Source organism: Mastacembelus armatus, chromosome 8 (assembly GCF_900324485.2).
Source record: "Mastacembelus armatus chromosome 8, fMasArm1.2, whole genome shotgun sequence".
Classification (NCBI taxonomy): Eukaryota; Metazoa; Chordata; class Actinopteri; order Synbranchiformes; family Mastacembelidae; genus Mastacembelus; species Mastacembelus armatus.
This window is the reverse complement of record NC_046640.1, coordinates 12,726,052-12,744,117: the sequence shown is the minus strand read 5'-3', so window position 1 is coordinate 12,744,117 and position 18,066 is coordinate 12,726,052. Positions and strand designations below refer to the sequence as shown.

The 18,066-nt window shown below is 38.5% G+C and overlaps 3 protein-coding genes across 5 annotated transcripts; 1 reads left to right on the top strand and 2 right to left on the bottom strand.

Moving 5' to 3' along the window:
* Positions 1-75: 75 nt before the first annotated feature.
* Positions 76-6,890, bottom strand: mgrn1b (mahogunin, ring finger 1b). 2 transcript variants are annotated; one of them, XM_026325688.2, is made up of 17 exons: positions 6,540-6,890; positions 5,818-5,936; positions 5,604-5,692; positions 5,367-5,513; positions 4,630-4,747; positions 4,341-4,407; positions 4,193-4,236; positions 4,022-4,069; positions 3,354-3,422; positions 3,094-3,253; positions 2,866-2,975; positions 2,230-2,444; positions 1,932-2,043; positions 1,798-1,843; positions 1,612-1,716; positions 1,187-1,230; positions 76-940 (listed from the first exon to the last, which is right to left on the bottom strand). In XM_026325688.2, exons 1-16 carry the CDS (start codon positions 6,625-6,627, stop codon positions 1,190-1,192), a joined length of 1,578 nt encoding a protein of 525 aa, XP_026181473.1. In that variant the 5' UTR covers positions 6,628-6,890; the 3' UTR covers positions 76-940; positions 1,187-1,189. The 2 variants fall into 2 exon arrangements, with proteins under 2 accessions (XP_026181473.1, XP_026181472.1); XM_026325687.2 differs by lacking the exon at positions 1,187-1,230 and having other exon boundaries at positions 6,540-6,889.
* Positions 6,891-8,796: 1,906 nt separating this feature from the next.
* Positions 8,797-14,754, top strand: cdip1 (cell death-inducing p53 target 1). Of its 2 annotated transcripts, none has more exons than XM_026325715.1 (5): positions 8,797-8,867; positions 10,419-10,555; positions 11,295-11,444; positions 11,856-12,132; positions 12,922-14,754. In XM_026325715.1, the coding sequence occupies exons 2-5, from the start codon at positions 10,480-10,482 to the stop codon at positions 13,031-13,033; spliced, it is 615 nt and encodes a 204-aa protein (XP_026181500.1). In that variant the 5' UTR covers positions 8,797-8,867; positions 10,419-10,479; the 3' UTR covers positions 13,034-14,754. The 2 variants fall into 2 exon arrangements, with proteins under 2 accessions (XP_026181500.1, XP_026181501.1); XM_026325716.1 differs by lacking the exon at positions 8,797-8,867 and adding an exon at positions 8,882-8,931.
* Positions 11,749-17,918, bottom strand: polr3k (polymerase (RNA) III (DNA directed) polypeptide K). The gene is made up of 4 exons (XM_026325717.2): positions 17,663-17,918; positions 17,495-17,582; positions 14,754-14,901; positions 11,749-13,321 (listed from the first exon to the last, which is right to left on the bottom strand). The coding sequence occupies exons 1-3, from the start codon at positions 17,771-17,773 to the stop codon at positions 14,774-14,776; spliced, it is 327 nt and encodes a 108-aa protein (XP_026181502.1). The 5' UTR covers positions 17,774-17,918; the 3' UTR covers positions 11,749-13,321; positions 14,754-14,773.
* Positions 17,919-18,066: the final 148 nt, after the last annotated feature.

The window sequence follows — 18,066 nt, the reverse complement described above, 5'->3', positions numbered from 1 at the left end:
AGGGTGCGAATCTGCAGCTCTTACTGGTAATTAAACTCTTAAATAATGTGCATTAACTGAATGTAGATCATTATGTCAATATCAGGATTTTTTTTTTTTTTATATAATATGCAAGTATACAATCTGGAAGTAACTACACAGGATTCCAATACAATTATGATACATAGATATATCATTTAAAATAATACAAAAAAATGACATGAAGATGGTAGACAGCTAATCTCATACTCTTATTATAAGGAATGGATTATAAATGGTTTTGTCAGAGTGCAAAATCACTTCAAACAAACACATGGATACACATTGTAATAAGTAATATGCTTTCAGACTTTCGCTCATAATCCAAAACCAACATGCCTGGAAAATCAAGTTATCTCGTCATTAATGTATTCACCAATGAATACAATGTGTAAACACAAACATTTATAAACTCTTCTGAATTTAGTGTCAAGCAAATCGATAGTTAATTTAAAGTGAGTGTGCTTAAAAGCACCACCATGACAGGTAGTGAAATATCTCTGGAATTCACATTACTAGATCAAAACACACAAATGAAAATCTTCTGACAGTTAATGAAATGTTTCCAAACCAATATCTTTTTTTTTTTTAAATATCAGTCACAGATTGCAAGAGCATCTTTGCTTGAGTCAATTTTTTTCTTACATAAAGAGACTGATGAAATAGAGTCCTCCCTCGTCCTGGTGAACTTCATTTCAGGGCCATCAGAGAAGCAGAAGAGTGAGCTGGAGGGTGTAAGAAGGGAATAGAGGGACTGGATGATATTTGTAAAGCATATAATGGTTCTGATGGATGGGTGGAGGGGGACTGGATCAGAGTCAGGGGTTGAGGTGCTCATCTTCCAGGTGAAGGCTGCTCGTGGGACACAGGAGAGGCTGGCTAGAGCAGTTTGTGCTCTGACTTTTCAGGCTTTCTGATGACCCTAAGGAGGTGAAGATTTTAGTCAGACTTTACATGAGAACAGAAACACAAATGACTCTTTGATAAGATCCCTCCTTATCTGCATTAAAAACTAGGTTGTCTCAACAAATTCACTGAATAATGCCCACTTGGCTTTTTTTTCCTCGCTGCAATCGACAACAATGAAAGTATTTATGGAGAACAGGATGCAGTTGGAGCAGTAGAGCTCATACACACAGAGGCAGAGCTGACAGGAAAGCCTACATACCAGTTATTCCTCCATACCAATAGAGCAGGAATCAGGACCTAGAGCTGGGAATCAGGTGAAATGGTATGGAGGGGCAAGATGACAGGGAACAGAAGAGGAGTGTTAAGAGACAGAGAGAAGCACAAGTGGACATAGGTTAGATGCAAGGCACAAGGAAATACAGAGAAAGACATTAGACTAGAGACCAGAAAGGAGAGTCAAAAATAAGCAAGAACCAGATAAATTTAGGAGATGAAGCTCGCACTTGACTGACTGATTTAATGTAATCTGATAGGAGAAAGTACAGGCCTGTACTATAAATAGATGAGTACATAAAGAGATTACATGTACAATACATATAGCACTTCTTTCCTTGTCAGTCATTTCTCTTCTGTTCACAGGGGCAGTTTTTTTTTTTTTATTCCTACTTATTCCAGATTTCTCACCTGGCAGAGATAGATCACCAGGTGGGTCACTCTCTGTTTTGGTCAAGCTGCTGTGTTCACTGCTGCAGTCCTGCAGCATGTCTCCTCCAGAATGCATCCTGTCCTCTGGATGACCCAAGAGAGCAACAGTGTCAGTGCCACTCAAGACACATAATTGACTACTTAGTCCTAAATGAGAAAACTTACCATCATCTGGAGACAGGGACTCTGCCACGTCCTCGGTTGCCGTGGCCTGGAAGAAGAAAGGAAAAGCTCTTGTTAAAGTTTTCGTCTGCAGCTGAGGCAGAGTTTTCATACCAGGTAGTGAACTGGTGGCTCACATCTGTTGGGGCAGGGCTGCTGGACAGAAGAGTATGTGGCTGAGCGTCAGACATTTCAGACAGCTTCTCCTCATCTTCCTCCTGGATGGGAGAGGATGGAGACCTAAGGGTACTGGGGGGGGGGGATAAAACAAGATAAAACATTAAGAAAAACTGAAGAGGTTATAGCATAAAACTGATTACTGAACAAGGAAGAACTAAAACTGAACTTTCAACTAATATTGAAAATTTCTTGTCCCAACTTCAGTACTTGCAGTAATATTTTGTGTATCTGAAAACATTCACACTGTAACATTACCTGTCAGGTGACTTGCTGACTTTGCCTTTCTGCAGACTCCCATCACTTAAATGCTCTGGTGAGCTCAGCTGTCTACTGTCACCTCCCAGACCCCCTGAGAAGTTGATTTCATCATACAGAGGGGCAGATGGGATAGCAGGAGACACCGACCGGAGACCATTCAGCGCCTCCAGCAGTGAAATGGGTTCAAAGCCAGGAGGAACAGAGTCTGTGCTCTGGAATAAAGGTGAGAATACATCCTTAAGCTCTGCCTGCTTACTGCTGGATAGGGTGTCAGAATACTGACTTCCCCAGTGTTTGTACTGACTGTACATCTCATCTCTAGATATTTCAACCATTTTTAAATGAAACTACAAATTAGCTCTGCTGGGGCAGGGCTGCTGGACAGCAGCTAAAGCAACTGCTTCACAAAGCCTTGCAGCTATGACCTGACTGTTTATCAGGAAGCCTCAAGGTTATAAGCTTAAACAAACTTAATTTACCACTCCTTAATCTCAGGAATGTCTTAATTGCAAAAAACAAATCTCAAGATAAATGTAATACAGCTCAAATTCACATTAATTTTCCTCTTTGTGTTTCTGTATATCTCAGCCAAATTTGTCTGATTACAAACACAGAAGTATGTCTGAGACTTACTGAGTGCTCGTCATGGTCCATAGTCTGAGCCAGAACAGGGCTGAAGGACACGGGAGAAAGTGCTCCAGGTTTTTTTCTCACTGCTCTGATCTGCAGCAGGGCTCTAAACGCTGGGTAGAGAAACAACAGTAATGGAATTTATGTTGCGCATTGATGGTGTTTTACAAACAGCACTGCTACAGTCCCTTACAGAGCTATACTTTATCAAAATAACATAATGCTTCTTACGCAGTCTGCATATGGGACAGTTGTTGGCCTGGTAACGCAGAGTGTCTGCGCAGGAGTTGCAGAGACACAGGTGTCTGCAGGGCAGGATGAGTGTGTCTCGCAGGTCAGAAAGACAGACAACACATTCGTTGCTGTTGTCACTATTCTCATCATCAGATGGCTGGAAAAAGAAAACATGAATTCATAAGCTGCCCAAGTAAAGTGTAGTATAACATTTACAGTATTCTTATTCATGTATAAGGTAATATATCCACTGAAACCTTGGTTTCTTGGTTATTTTTGTTCTCAATGCCATAGATCTCCTGCAAAAGGTAGCTCACACGGTCCACCTATAAAGATACGGAAATGTAACATTTATTTTTCAGAAACCCATGTTAGAGTACACAATGAGGGTCAGTGCCACAAATGAAGCAGGTTCCTTGGAATTCTTTCTAAATGATGTCTAATAATTTCAGTTTGGCTTAGGTGGCTCATTTTCAGGTATTGAGGCATCAGGATGCCAGAAGAAAAGGCATTTTGGGCTCAAAACACTTTTTTTTTTTTTTTTAATCTGATAAAAAAATATATTCAAAAGGGATCAGGGGAGGAGTCAGACCGTGCAAAACATAGTAGGTCTTTTACATGGAACTGTATTTCACTGTTGGATGTATTAACTCTTAAAATTAAAACCGTCTCTCAGCATCTACTTTGAAGGTCTACAATACTGCCGTACATTACTCCCAAGGGCCTCAGCACAGATTTTTGTGGCGGATAGTTTTGTGAAGGTCACTGATGTATGGCATAAAACATCTTGCACTCCATTAACAGCATGCTTGATTTAGGTGTTTCAAAATAACTAATCAATGTCTATGCTTAATAAGATGAACAACAAAGACTTTGCCAAATAAACAAAAATGTCATATGGACATAAAAACACTTATGAACTTACAATTTGCTTCTGCTTCAGTGGCTTGACGGAAAAACTGCCATCAACGTGCTGGAGGTAAAAAAAACAAAAAAAACAAAAACAAAAAAAACACAAAGAAAACAATAATGTTTCAGGGCTTTTCTAACTAAGATGAAGATGATTTAGGCTTATTTTATTTAGGTGTCTACATACTCGTTCAAAAGCTGCCAAAAGTACATGAGCATGTCCAAGGCAATCTGGGAAAAAAAAAAGAACACAAATTATTCTGGTGATTGCAAAAACCAATCTGACAACTGACTGGAGGGGGGGTGATATATGTTGCCATGATTTTTTTACTTACCATCCCCTTCATCAACCACAGCTTGGATAACCATGGGAAACACTCCTCGGTCAAGGTCAAAGTTCAGCTTTGAGGGAAAACATACATGTATTTAAGTTTTTAATCAGATATGTGTAAAAAAAGCAGAAGTATTTATGTCTAATAAGGCAACAGCTGTGTTGATGAACTGATCTAGATTTCAGGCAGTTAGTGTGCTCAGAGTAAGCAGTGATATTTACCAACACTAGTGGAGACAATTTGTATTTGTGATGTGTGATCCAGTTACAAACTAATCACTGTGGATACTTACATCTTCCTCTTTCCACTCACTGAAATCAATTTTAAAAGCTGGCATAGAGAACTGTTGGCTCACACCCCGTTTGTAGTGCACAGTTTCAGAGACCATTGATGGATCCTTTGGGCTGTACCTGCAGAGTTTGTTGCAGAGAAAAATTGTTTTTTCTGACAGGACAACAGAAAAAATCTGACAGATACTTATCAGCACTTCACCGTCTTACAGTATTATCATCCTTATATTATCAATTTCACTAGTGTCTCTAGAGAAAATGAAAATAAAAGAACAAAAACTGAGCAGGATAGTACAACAATAGCAATACCTGACCTTCTTTATTCCAGAAAAATAAATCATTGTTCAGTCTCAGCGTAACACAATAACTTTAGCATGAACCATTACTTTCATCGTCTTCTAAGTGTCATCTGTAGTATCCATGGAGACTGGTGGTTGCTAAGGACCCGTTGTATCTATTCTAGTCTTTGTGCTTTAAGGCTTGAATCTCACTATCCATAAAACTGAGTTTAAATGTTTCTGGCACATAGTTTTACACTACAAGGAAGCTGCACCATCAGTTAAATTGATCTGTTTACATCTGAACAACTTGAGTGTTTATACAGACAAATAGATGTGCCCTATGTGTAGTTGATATGTGACTCTTAGATTCCAAAATTTAGATGTGACCTTTGTATTTAGTGAATGAAATATACTGATCAGATTCACATCGAGAAGGAATTTTAAGATTAAACCCTTACACTGCCATCCCATTGGAGAACTCCTCAAATGCTTGACAGTAGAGGGTGATGGCCACCCGTGCGTCAGCATCAAACGTGAACTCCACACCATATTGAACCTTTGGTTTTCCACCTTCCTCCACGGGCATGTCAGAGTCGTCTTTATACCTCGAACCACAAGATTTATCAAGCATTATTTCATTACACGTGAAACTCTTACCTGTGATCTGTATTTCAATATCGCCTCACTATCTTTACCTGACCAAACGCAGAGAGTCCTTTCTAATGTTCACCAGACTCCTCAGGGTTTTCACAGGTTCGTGGGGTGCAGGTGTCACATACGGAAACTAGAAAAATAATGACAGCAGTGTGAATGATGATATTTGATTTGAAATTAGCATAATTTGATCACAGTAATCATAGCACTTTGAAAGTTCTGGTAAATATACAGTGCTGAATCATCAGTTTTCACCTGCACTGGTCTATTTCCAAGAAAGTTCAGGTCCATATTTTCCCCAAAAAGGTATCCTTCTGGGTGTGGTGTATCAAATTTTTCTCCTCCCATGAAGAAGTGGCTTGCAAAATAATTCCCTGAGGATGAGAGATGAATAATAATTTTCAACATATTCTTAAAGAAGGATCTCTCTGTATGCAGCAGTAAACTGCATTTATGTGCAACTGCTTCAATTATTTTGTCTGTAAAAATAAAACTGAAAGAAAAACTCTACCGTAATATGCCTAATTTAAAAATGGTCTATAATTCAGCTGAAGAAGAAATCAGTGTGATTTTAAACTCATAGTTCTTAGTTATAATTCACAACAAACGTGTAAATGTGCATAATTTAAATACTTTTGAGACATTACACTTAAAGGATCTGTGGGAATAAAAGTGTTGATGTTGTGCATTAGGACCATAACACTGTAATTACTAAATAATATTAAGCCACCGTGCTTTGTTCAACGATCCTCCGCAGCAGCACATACAATAAGACTACCGTGAACATCTCAAGATTTTAAAACAAATGTCTGTCAACATGTGACAAACAAACGTATATAGATGTTTACAGTCATTACCTGAATAATAGTGACCATTGGAATAACATGATTAAAGGCAGACTGGTTGGGGGTGCTCGGTGTCTAGCTAAATGTTTGCTTATGCTTTAAAGGGTCATGTTGACAGTGCCGATCACTCACCAGATTTCGGTGGAAATCGATAGGCCGAGTTAGCCTGGATATCTATATCCTCAACACCAGCGATCCTGCGACTCAGGATGGACCCCATCTTTCCCTGCTGGATGGTTAGCCGATGTTAGCTACAGTTTGCTAGCAGCTCGACAGCAGCGACTTAGCTTTGCCTTCAGCGTGTTGCCAAAACGAAGATAGCATTAACGACGAATACACGCTTTCGCTAGTTTAGCATTATTATTATTATATGTTCTGTTGATCCGTGTCTTTGCTGTCAATGCTAATGCTAACAGGAAATAAATAGCTGCGAGCTGTTGTTGTGCCAATGCTATGCTAACGTAACGGGCGGTCAACCTGATTGGCTGTCGCCTAGCATTCCAGAAAGTCAGGGCGTTCCCCTAGTGTGCGGGGTCCGCCCGGCGGGGCGGGGAGTGGGAGTGATTTAGGCCGGTCTGGAGGGTCAGGGCTCAGCGTCAGGAAGTAAGTTTGCCTAATGCATTTTGAGGAACAAGGTAGATGGTTTTTCACACTAACCGCAACAGTTAAAAATAGAACTAAATAAAAAACAGAAGCTCAAATTCTTCCTTAATTCCCTCGTATAGTTATGAGTAACAACATGAAGCACTGCCGCTGTTGTTGTTGGTCCATTGACTTTTTACCCCTAATGGTTAAAGCTGAAATATTTCCTGATGCAAAATAGTATAAATACGCTCATAAAATGTTTGTCACCGTTGAAATTATGGGATTTTGCTTGTTTTGTTCAGTCACCTTTACCCTGACCAGCAAGTCTGTAATGTTAATAGAAATACAGCAAATGAAAAACACTTGTACTTCATGTAAGATAAGATAAGAAAACCTTTATTTGTCCCACCCACAATGGGGAAATTACATTGTTGCAACAGCAAAGTAAAAGTACACAGCAGAGTGCCAAAAGTAGCGAAGATGTAAGATAAATAAGGAATTAAAAATATTTTTTTTAAAAACTAAGTGGAATAAAATTATAAAGCTAAAGGTGATGTACTATCACCAAGTGGTGACATTTCATGAAATGTTAGAAGGTTCTTTACTGATGCTATATGGGAGTGCACATTTTTAGAAGGGCTTTATAACCTAAGGGCTTTCAACATACCTGTCTAAGTCACTGCTAATCTTCTACCGGTAATTTATGTTAACACGCTGTAAATGTACAGTAGTTATAACACCTTATGAATTGCTGTGCCCACATACACCCACCCATCGATCCATCATGATAATAATCCCTTCTACAGTCATCGATACTACAATAAGAAAGGTACAGAAGACTTCTCCATGTATAATTAATTTCTAGCAGCCAAGAATGTGCAGCGCCGTAAGCTTATTTAGTGTGATTGCTTAATGCTTACAGCTATAAACATAAATCTGATTTAAGCATTATTAGGAGATCCCTCCTATTGCCTTTCAATCCGATATCGGTTATGTTTACTTTTTTTTTTACACTTTACTAGCCACCAAATCTAACAATCACTAGAAGACTTTAATGCTGTGCTTCGGGAATGTTAACGTTATAGTATGCAAACTTTATCTTGAAGGTGGTAACAGGAAGGGTTAGGATGCTAACATGCCTGCATTGCTGTAAATTTACAAATCTAACGTAATGCAATTCCTATTTGTGACCACCAGAGGGCAGTGAACACGTGATTTTTAGTATGAAAATCCTCTGCTATCTCTAGATTTTTCTGGTAAAGGGCTGAAGTCTCTGCACCACAAGCTGTTAATAATAAAATTCATTTATCGATGTGTAGAATCTGTTACAAGTGTGTACCCATTACCAGAAGTATTATGGTTTTGTGTCTCCGTGGATCCTAGGTGACATATTTTACATATTTTATAGTACTTACAATGGCAACACGGTACCACTTCCGATACATGCTTTCAGAATATAACTATATATAGCGTTATATGATTTCATTTGGCATTTTTATTGTCTTTTAAATATTGTAAAATAACAATGTAAATGCAAGCCAAATCTCAAAAACTGCGTGTTTTGATTTCAATTAAACAACGTGACGTATCGTTTCAACAAACCAAGCTATCAAAGATGCTTACCTTGTTTGTGTGTTTTTTTTTTAAACGTTATTTACCTTATGTTTTAATACCAGCATCTATCTTAAGAGCATGTAATGATTCACATTTGTCACATCTGACATTGATTTGTTTTTTTTTGTTTTTCGAGCCTGGGTAAATGCGGATTAGTGAGGGAGGTGTAGTTAAATCCGTGTTACCGGATGTTGACTCTGGTCGCGGTTGATAACGTCCAACTTGACACCGCGGGCAGGCTGCGTCTTTCCCACAAACCAGGTAATGTGGCTTTCACCGCATTGACAGGTGCTTCATTACAGCCCAGGACCAAAACCCAAACAAGGTTTCACCGTGTTGTAGATGTTTAACCCGTGAATGCAGCAGTACTTAGCAGTTTTAGCGTTAATCTGTTGTTTCTGTGCCGAGAATGGCGACGCTTTGCCAGCGGGCTAACGGCAGCTAGCTAGCAAACATAGCAAACATGTTTTAGTTTAGTTTAGTTTAGTTTAGTTAGTTAGTTATTGTGTTACTTAGTGTGTCTGAACAAACACATCCCTGTCTTTGAGTTATGGAGCCAGCTGAGTAAAAACACTCGTCTCTCGTTTTAAAAGCTAGGTCAGCTAGCTGTACTAACGTGCTTTGGCTAACGTTACCGTAACATCAACGTGACTAATAAAAGACTAACTAATAGTGTTAGCTGGATATTTGTGTTCAGGCTAACATCAGTGCCGGCTTTCTTTAGCCTCAATTACACAACCCGGTGGTTTATTGGTGGTTAGTTCTGCGAGTCGGTTTGAGCTGGATTAGCTGGGAAAAGATTAAAAACAACAGCCAGTTGATTTGGTTTAACTGCCTCAACGATGCCTCCCAGCAAACTGTGTTGTTTTCTACCAAACACCGCCAGTCGTTGTTGTTACTGCCCTTGTTAATTAGCTAATATAAAAATCACTGAAGGGCAGAAACTTTTATTTATTGTATCAAACTCATCCATAGCCATTTTTATCTTGGTATTACTTCTATTACAGGTTGTGTCAGACTTTATTTGTTGATCAGGGAAACATTTGTTCCCTTGTTAAACTGGTTTTGTGGATATGCTGACAATTTCACGCCTGAAGCCATTTATGTTTTTGGTTGTTGTATCTATTCCAGGGCTGTTCTAGTTTGGGGTCAAGTGTTGTGTGGTATTTAACCTTTGTATGGAGTAGACACACATGCTCAGTTGATGTAGGTTTGTATGTAAATGTGACACCCAAACCTTAATGCTTATTTATGGTGCGTCTGACAGAAACTGAGAGCCTCACTCAGTCTGTTCCTTGTGTGAAGTGTCAGTCTGGCTCTCATAACTATATAGTTCTGCAGTGCTCTGTTTTCATGTCTGTTTAGTGCTGAGCTGATTGTACAGTACTAGGAGAAAAAAATCATAAGTTCCTCCTTGTTTTTTTTATTTATTTTTTGGAAACATTTGTTGATCACATTCAGCCACAGCATCAATTATTTAGCTGGTGAGAAAATCGGGTGTCCAGCTGAAACTTTAGCCCTGAGACAGGACAGAGGAGCTCTCACTTGTAGTGGTGCTGTTTTAGTTCTGTTTTTGTTTCACTCTGGCCTGCAAAATAGATGCAGCGTGATCTGTAAAATTTTTTTGTAAATCACTCCTTTACTGCAGTGATCAGAGTTAAGACCATCAGGCTATACTTCAAACTCTACATCTGCGGATTCACATCAAATGCTACACCAAGTTCTTCACTGTCTCTGTTGCTGTGGACATTCTGTGACTGTGTCAGAGTAATGAATCATGGGAGTTTTTTTTTTTTTTTTTTGTTAACATAGTGGTCGTCCATAAGAGTTGTGAGAGGAGCTCCTTATCCAACTGCTCTTCCATCTGGCCAGTATGTCCAGCGATCCTCCTCCTCCGTACCCCGGAGGTCCCAGTGCTCCGCTCCTTGAGGAAAAACACAGTCAACCTGGTAACAAAGCTAAACATGCAGTGCTGTGGTGCATCTTAATAAGCTTGCACAGATACAGTGTTTTTATTGACATGAGTCCTACTTTTAATAAGTTTATCAGAAAGTAGTGTGTGCTGTTTTCTTTAAGCTACAGACTTTATATAAAGATGGATATGTCACTTTGCAAAAGTGAGCCCAAAATATTGAGAACACTTGGGATTGCCATCTTGCTTTTGAGACGCATTTTGCAGCCAGTTTCTGTGCAGTGGCAACTGCCAAAGACATCAGTCATCTAAAATACATGTTTATTTCTCTAAATAATTTGTTTAAAAACATACTTAGTAGAAAGAAATGACCATTTGTGCACAATTTGTGTATCTAGCTAATGATAATAATAAATAATAATATTAACCTTATATGACACAAATCACCAATTTATTTTATTTATTCATTTAGTTTGGTTTAGGTTTTGATTACAAAAACAAATTGTTTTTGAGCTTGAAATAGTCCCAGTGTTAAAGTCCAATTCTGGTTCACTAAACACAAACTGATGTTTAAGCTTTTGGCAGGATAAACTGACTGAGTTTGGTCTCATATTGAGACTGAATTGCCTTTCACTCAGAAAGCTGGGATTGGCTCCAGCAGATCCCCGTGACCCTAAATGGGAATAAGCAGTTAGAGATGAGGGATGGACGTTAATAGAGATATCCTAAAGGATCTTGAATGCTTTTTAGTTATATATATTTTTTTTTTTTTGCAGAAACTGTTCCTTTAAGAACTGCTCCTCCACCGGGACAGCCCTTGCCTCCAGACTATGGCCCTCCACCATATGAAGCCCCACAGCCTGGCTTCCTTCCCCCACATGTCCCTGGAGAAGGACCTATGCCCATGCCAATGCCACCACCACAAGGTACTGCAGATGGTCTGCGTTTATAAGAAAACAAATAATGCATTAAAACAAGTTGACAGTTGCACTGGCACATAGCGTCTGGCCACCTGATGAATCGATGTTCAGTATTTACTCATCTTTTTACTTCCCCTTAGCCCAAAAACCTTGAAAAATTAATTAACTTTATTATTTAGACTCATCTTGTTTTGGTTGATAGGAGCAAAATAAAGCAATATAAAATAGATATTTTTTTTTTCCAATATTGGTTCTTGACCACATCCCTGTGAACCCCTGAACACTACAAATTAAATTCAGCAAGAAACTGTAAAGGTCATAAATGGTTTTATTGTTAGTCCAGTCAGTACAGTCCTGTGTGCGCTTAGATGTCTATAAAACCACAGTACGTTAACTTTGTAATTTTGTTTCTGACAGGTGGTCCCTATCCACCACCGCCTGGTCAGTTTCCGTACCAGATGCCAGGACATATGGGCCCTGGTCCCAGTCATTTTGTCCACATGGGTGGTCACACAGCAACCATCCTCACTCCTCCAGGGGCCGCCACCACTGTGACTGTACTTCAGGGGGAAATGTTTCAGACCTCACCGGTGCAGACTGTGTGTCCGCATTGTCAACAGGCAATCACCACCCGCATCTCCCATGACATCGGCCTCATGAACACACTCTTCTGCCTCTTCTGCTTCTTTGTTGGGTAAGTGGACTAGAAAAGAGATCTGATAGCACACTGAGGTCACCTAACACTTCTTTGTAGTTGATGTAACTTCATGGAAAGTTTTGGTTGGCCTCAAGCCCTTTGCTTTATATGAATATGTCACACCCATAAAACTAAAGACTGTAACACATAAGGGCTCCTTTATCTGGAGGGAAGAATTGAGCTTTTCATGGCTGAACTTCTTACTGTAGATTTTGAAGATAAGTAAAACTGTTAAATGATACATGAAAACATCACTGAGCTCCAACTTAAAATGTCTGGTATTTAAATCTGGTCTAGATTAGAAATGACACTAGATTATTTTTTATAAAACTTAAAACAGGATTGGAATTTGGTGAAATGCTGATACATGTTTTATCACTGAAATCTAAATGAATCATAAATTGAAGCACTTAATGCCTTTAACACAAATTGTGTGTCTTAAAAGTCATGGATATGTATTTTCACACTAACAGCCTGTTGTCAGCAATTAGTTTATATGCAAAACAAGTGCACCTGTTCATGGTGAAACACATGCAAATCAAAATGAACCTTGGTTCTTGTTGCAATTAGTGTATTTATCTTGTCCTTTATACTTACACATTTTGCATATGGAATTGTCTGTACCCTTTATGCTACACATGCTTGTCTCCAAATAGGTGCACATCCAGACATCTATTTCCTCCCCTGGATCCCCCATTTCTGTTTTGCTGAGCACTAAATGCATAGACTGACATACAGAGGTTTGACTTTGCAGCCTAATCTTTAGTCTTTGTCTCTTATTTTCAGATGTGATCTGGGCTGCTGCTTGATTCCCTGTCTGATTGATGAGCTGAAGGATGTGACACACACCTGCCCCTACTGTAAGGGCTACATTTACACATACAAGCGTTTATGCTAACCACCGACAGCTATATGCCAGAGACATGTAAATGCACTCATGCAGCTCGCAGCTCCTCCTGCTGATAGTGACAGGCTTTCATTCCCTTTCTGTAAAGTCTCGTGTAGCCCCTTTCAATTCTAAGTGCAGGTTTCTTATTAGTTTACACAAAATTTACTGTATATATCTTTAATGTATAAATAACCATCTGAAATGTACACTGAACTACAGAAGATGTAGGTACTAAAACATCCACAGAGATGGGCTGATGGTGGGCAGGTGTAGATCCTTCTGGTCCTGTATGGAAACCTTTGAGAAGAGTGGAAATGTCACACATTAAAAAAAAGAAAGTCTATGGCTAGAGAGAGACTCAGAGAAAACTGAAAACAGTCACTTGTTTTGACCTTGTGAATCCTGCTGAGAATCAACTGTTAAAGTCAAACATGCTGGGTTAGTAATTTTCTTATTTACACTTTTAACAAGATGTTAAAAAACTGTGAACATATTTGTCCATGTGTGATGTTTTTTTTTGTAACAGACCTAGCTTCTCCTTTTGCCATTTTCAGTTTTTGAAAGTGAGGAAATTTGCTAACCAGTCACCTCAAACTGTATTTGCTTATTTTGGGATACCCAAGATTGATGTTACTTACTGTATTTATTAATCCTCTGGACTTTAGTCAGCTATCCAAAAATGTTGAGTGATTTAGAGTTTTACTGTTAGGCACTTATGCCCTCTGTTCACACTGTACTTAATTTTGACAATAAAGCTAATGTTTGCACTTTAAGTTGAAATTCACATTTGCCTCTCATACTAACTGTTAACCTCGGCTCATTGTCTGAGGGGAGAAAAATGTGATGTGCACTGTCAACTCATTAGTACAAGCTGGGTATAATTTGTTTCAAGTAAATCCCATGACACATGCACTTCAGACTAGTAGAATTAAAGTAGAGCTGTCATAGGGTTTTACTCTTACTGCATGACATCTCAGTAATTTAATGCCTGACTTTATGCTGAGGGTGAGAGCCCTGTGCATCAGTCTGATTTATCATTCCAGACTAATTTTATGTTCTCGGGGACACTATTGGCTCATAGTTGGTGCCAGAGTAAATGATTAGTTAGTATAAAATAATTTTTGTTGGTAAATATACAAGTGGTGGCAGTATTATCTCATAATATTTAGCCTGTAAATCTATTAATATGGCATCAACCCTTTTAAGATTAGCTGCATTGCTCAGATGCATGTTAGATTAAAAAAAAAATACTGATGTCTTTTGACTAATATTGCAGTTACAAAAAAAATAGTAATATCTCTGCTAGGAATAAGCTTTAAGTAAATCACATTGTGATTCCACTGAGATTAATACTACTGAAACGACTTGTCCACTACAGCATGCCCAATCTGCCATTCACCTTCACTCACCAAATGCAGTTTGTCTGCATGGGCCACTAACTGAAATCACTGATTCTTACTAGTTCCTACTAGTTCCTTGCTTCTGTGCGTATTTGAGTTTTTTCACCTCGAGGCTAGCTTAGATGTGCAACAAGGTAAATTTTGAGTTGAAAGATTGCATTGAACTGTTAATGCAACTGTTAAAAGTACTGTATGCCACTGTTGTACATAATGCTGGTCTGCATTGCTCTCTAATTGTCTGTGATATGTATATGTAAGTCAAAATTTGTTTGACTGTTGTATACAGGTACTATTTTATCAATAAAAATCATGAACATGATTGTACATACACTTTCCAATTGTAATGGTGTCAGTCTCTCCATCGATGTCCACATTGGGCGTTGCAGCATTTGTAGAAAGTCGTCATTGGTTCATCTGCTGATCTGGTCTGAATCTGCATGAAATATGCCCGAGGATGCTCACACTTGGGGCAGGTTTCTATAAACGGACACAAACAGAAAGTGTCCATTAGGGGAGGCAAAAGGACTGCTGGGTTTAACACATTTTGTTTATGTAAAACATATATTACAGATTATGTATGAAACAGTACAGCTGTAAAAGCTCACCAGACTAAGATTTAAACGAATACACCAAACGTCTTAAAAGAAACGATATTAAAACACAACCTCTGTAACGTGATTCCCCTCACACAGACCATGTACAACTGCATTTTTTGCAAAATCACTGATAACTTGGGGGCTACACACAATGTGGCTCTAAATGAACTGCCGATGCAGAAGCGAGAGCTTAGGGACCGTCAATAAATGGCAAAACCACAGCGGAAAATATTCAATAACTCTAGGAATGTGCACTGTACTGACGTCAAATTCATGTCACATATCAAGAGACTGCTATTTAACACACTACAACCGTAACTGTTGTCAATTTTGGCTTTGACTAACATTTATGATTTTTTAAAGGTTTTTATTATGGATTATGCAATGTTTTATTTCATATCTCCCATATTGTTTCCTGTAGCAACACTAAATTCCTGTCACACATCAGGGGTGAACTTCTCTACAGGCTATAACTCTTACTTTCGCCATTTAAACTCTGCAATATTTCATATGATTTTTTTATTACAATTTTATGCAATGCGTTACAAACGCATTGCATAAAATTGTAATAAAAAAATGCGTACGTTGTCTGTGGGAGGGGAATCATGCAATCATGTTACAGTGGTTGTTGTGTTTTAATATTATTTCTTTTAAGATTTATTCAAGCTGGAAGTTTGAATCAGTAATATCGGGCTAACTTTACCGAGCTAAAAGAGCAACAGAGCATTAGCATTTAAAGAAATGCTAATTAATTTCTAAATGTGTTTGCTGTAACTGATGTATTTACTTCTTTTCACTACAAAAACCAATAAAGTAGGCTATGGAATTTACCCAGGAGTGTCCAATAGGGGTGGGCGGATCGATCCAAATATTAATAGTATCGATACCTACATTAGCATTGGTATACTAGAGTGATGGGATCGATACTTTACTTTCAGTTTTACATTCAATACGTTGCTCCCGTCTCATCTTCAGTAAACGAACTGCGCTGTGTATAAGAACAGTGTTCACTAGTGCGGCAACACGACGAAGAATAACCAGGTGGGTTACATAGAGTAGTGAAAATAACATTTTTAGTCATATGGGGTGTTCTTCAGAAAACCTACTGAAAACAAAGAAAAGAAAAATAATCCTGCCTGTCTCATTTTAACAAGAATATTCAGTTCATTACAGTAATTAAAAAAAAAACAAACAAACCTTATTTGTGTTAACTAAAATCTGTCCTGGAGCTTAACATGCTCATCATGAAATAATGTGTTTCATTATTTAGTGGTCATGAGAACCTACTCAGATAATGATATTGATGATATTGATATTGATGACCAAACACTCAACACTGATCTCCCCTACATCAAAGTACATAAACTTGATTTATTAGTAAAATCCATGTGTCCTGTATTTACTTGGTATGGGATCGATGCCACAGTTTGCAGTATCACACACCTCTACTGGCCAAACCCTCATATATTGTCACCCTCTTAAAATAATGGCCTAAATCATATTTTCAAGTTTTAAAAAAAAAAAAAAATTCAGATATACAGTATGTTATATTTATTAATCATTTCACACAAATAGGTTATGACTATTGACATGCAAATAATGCTGTGATTCAGTTATGTAACATAAGAGGATTAGATGACTTAGGCCAATTTATGAACCTGCCTTTGGCCAAATTACTTCTGGAATAAATGACTTCGGTAAAACAGTGCACTTCTTTTTTTCCCACAACTGTGACAGACCATGGGGAAGTATAAGCCACAAACATTTGTAAAACACTAGTGGAGCACACAGGAACTCAGCAGTGAGTGGCCCTTTAATTCATTAAACACAAACTCAAACAGCAAAACTGTAATCGCTCTTAGATAAACCAAACAAATCTTTAGTAAATCTTTTCCTCTGTGATCATATGAAATGACTGTTCAACTCTGTGCACAATAAACCACAACTAAACAATTAAACAAAAGGACACGAGCATCTCCTTACTTCTCCCTCCACCTTATCTTTGCTGGGTTTTTGAATCTTATCACTTACCAATGGAGTCTGGGACCTGTATTATGGCAATAACTTCTCTAGCTAGGAGGAATTTCTTTCTTTTTGAAGCGGCCGCCATCTTGAAAGGCTTATAAAGTTGCCTAAGTCACTCTGTATTGTCACACTTTAGACATAGACAATTATATCATGGGGTGAGAATTGCATGATCTGTTCAACTGAGGATTTAGGCGATTTTACCAGAGGTGGCCAGCATCATGAAGATCTCACTCAGGCAAAAAAAAAAACAAACCCCAAAACATTCATTTTTGTCAAAAAATGACTTAGGCCATTATTTTAAGAAGGTGACGATATTAATGTATTACAATTCAAAGCAAACGGAGTAGTAAGTAGGCAGCAGTACAGTGAAGTCTGAAGATAAAGAGGTGTGACACAAAAAGACAAATTTACTAAGACAAGGGGCCCAGACTTTTAATGTCACTTACCAGGAGTTGAGTCCACGTTTTCCCAAGCAGCAGCTCCACCAAGAACATCGTCCACCTCTTTTAACTTGGGATACTTCCTGTTATTCACCTGCAGAAGACAAAGTGTGTCAGACAGAGCAGTGCCGTGAATACCGCTCATTGATTTGAGGTGTCCTTAACGTAACTCACCTTTCTGGTGATGTTGTGAACATACGGACAGGTGTTACACGCGAATCTCATGCACCTCTGCCCTTCTTCGACAATTAACACGTTTCCACAGGTCGGACAAAAAAGAAGCATATTAGCGGAGACGTGTGTGTCCTCACAGCAGTAGATTCAAACAACAAACGCGATGTAGTCACGATATTTTACACAAATGAGCAGCTGTTTAGGTTTTCATGCTGTAAAGTTTGGAACGGGCGGCTCGGCGGAAGTACAGCTAATTCAGAGCAGGTGTTTCATGTTTTACAGCCCGGTGGGAAACTAAATAAGAAGAGAGAAAGACAGAGAGAGTGTTTTCCCCTTTGAAACAGCGACCAAATCCATAAATAATATAGCCACCACATGTCAATACATTTTTCTGAAATTTAATA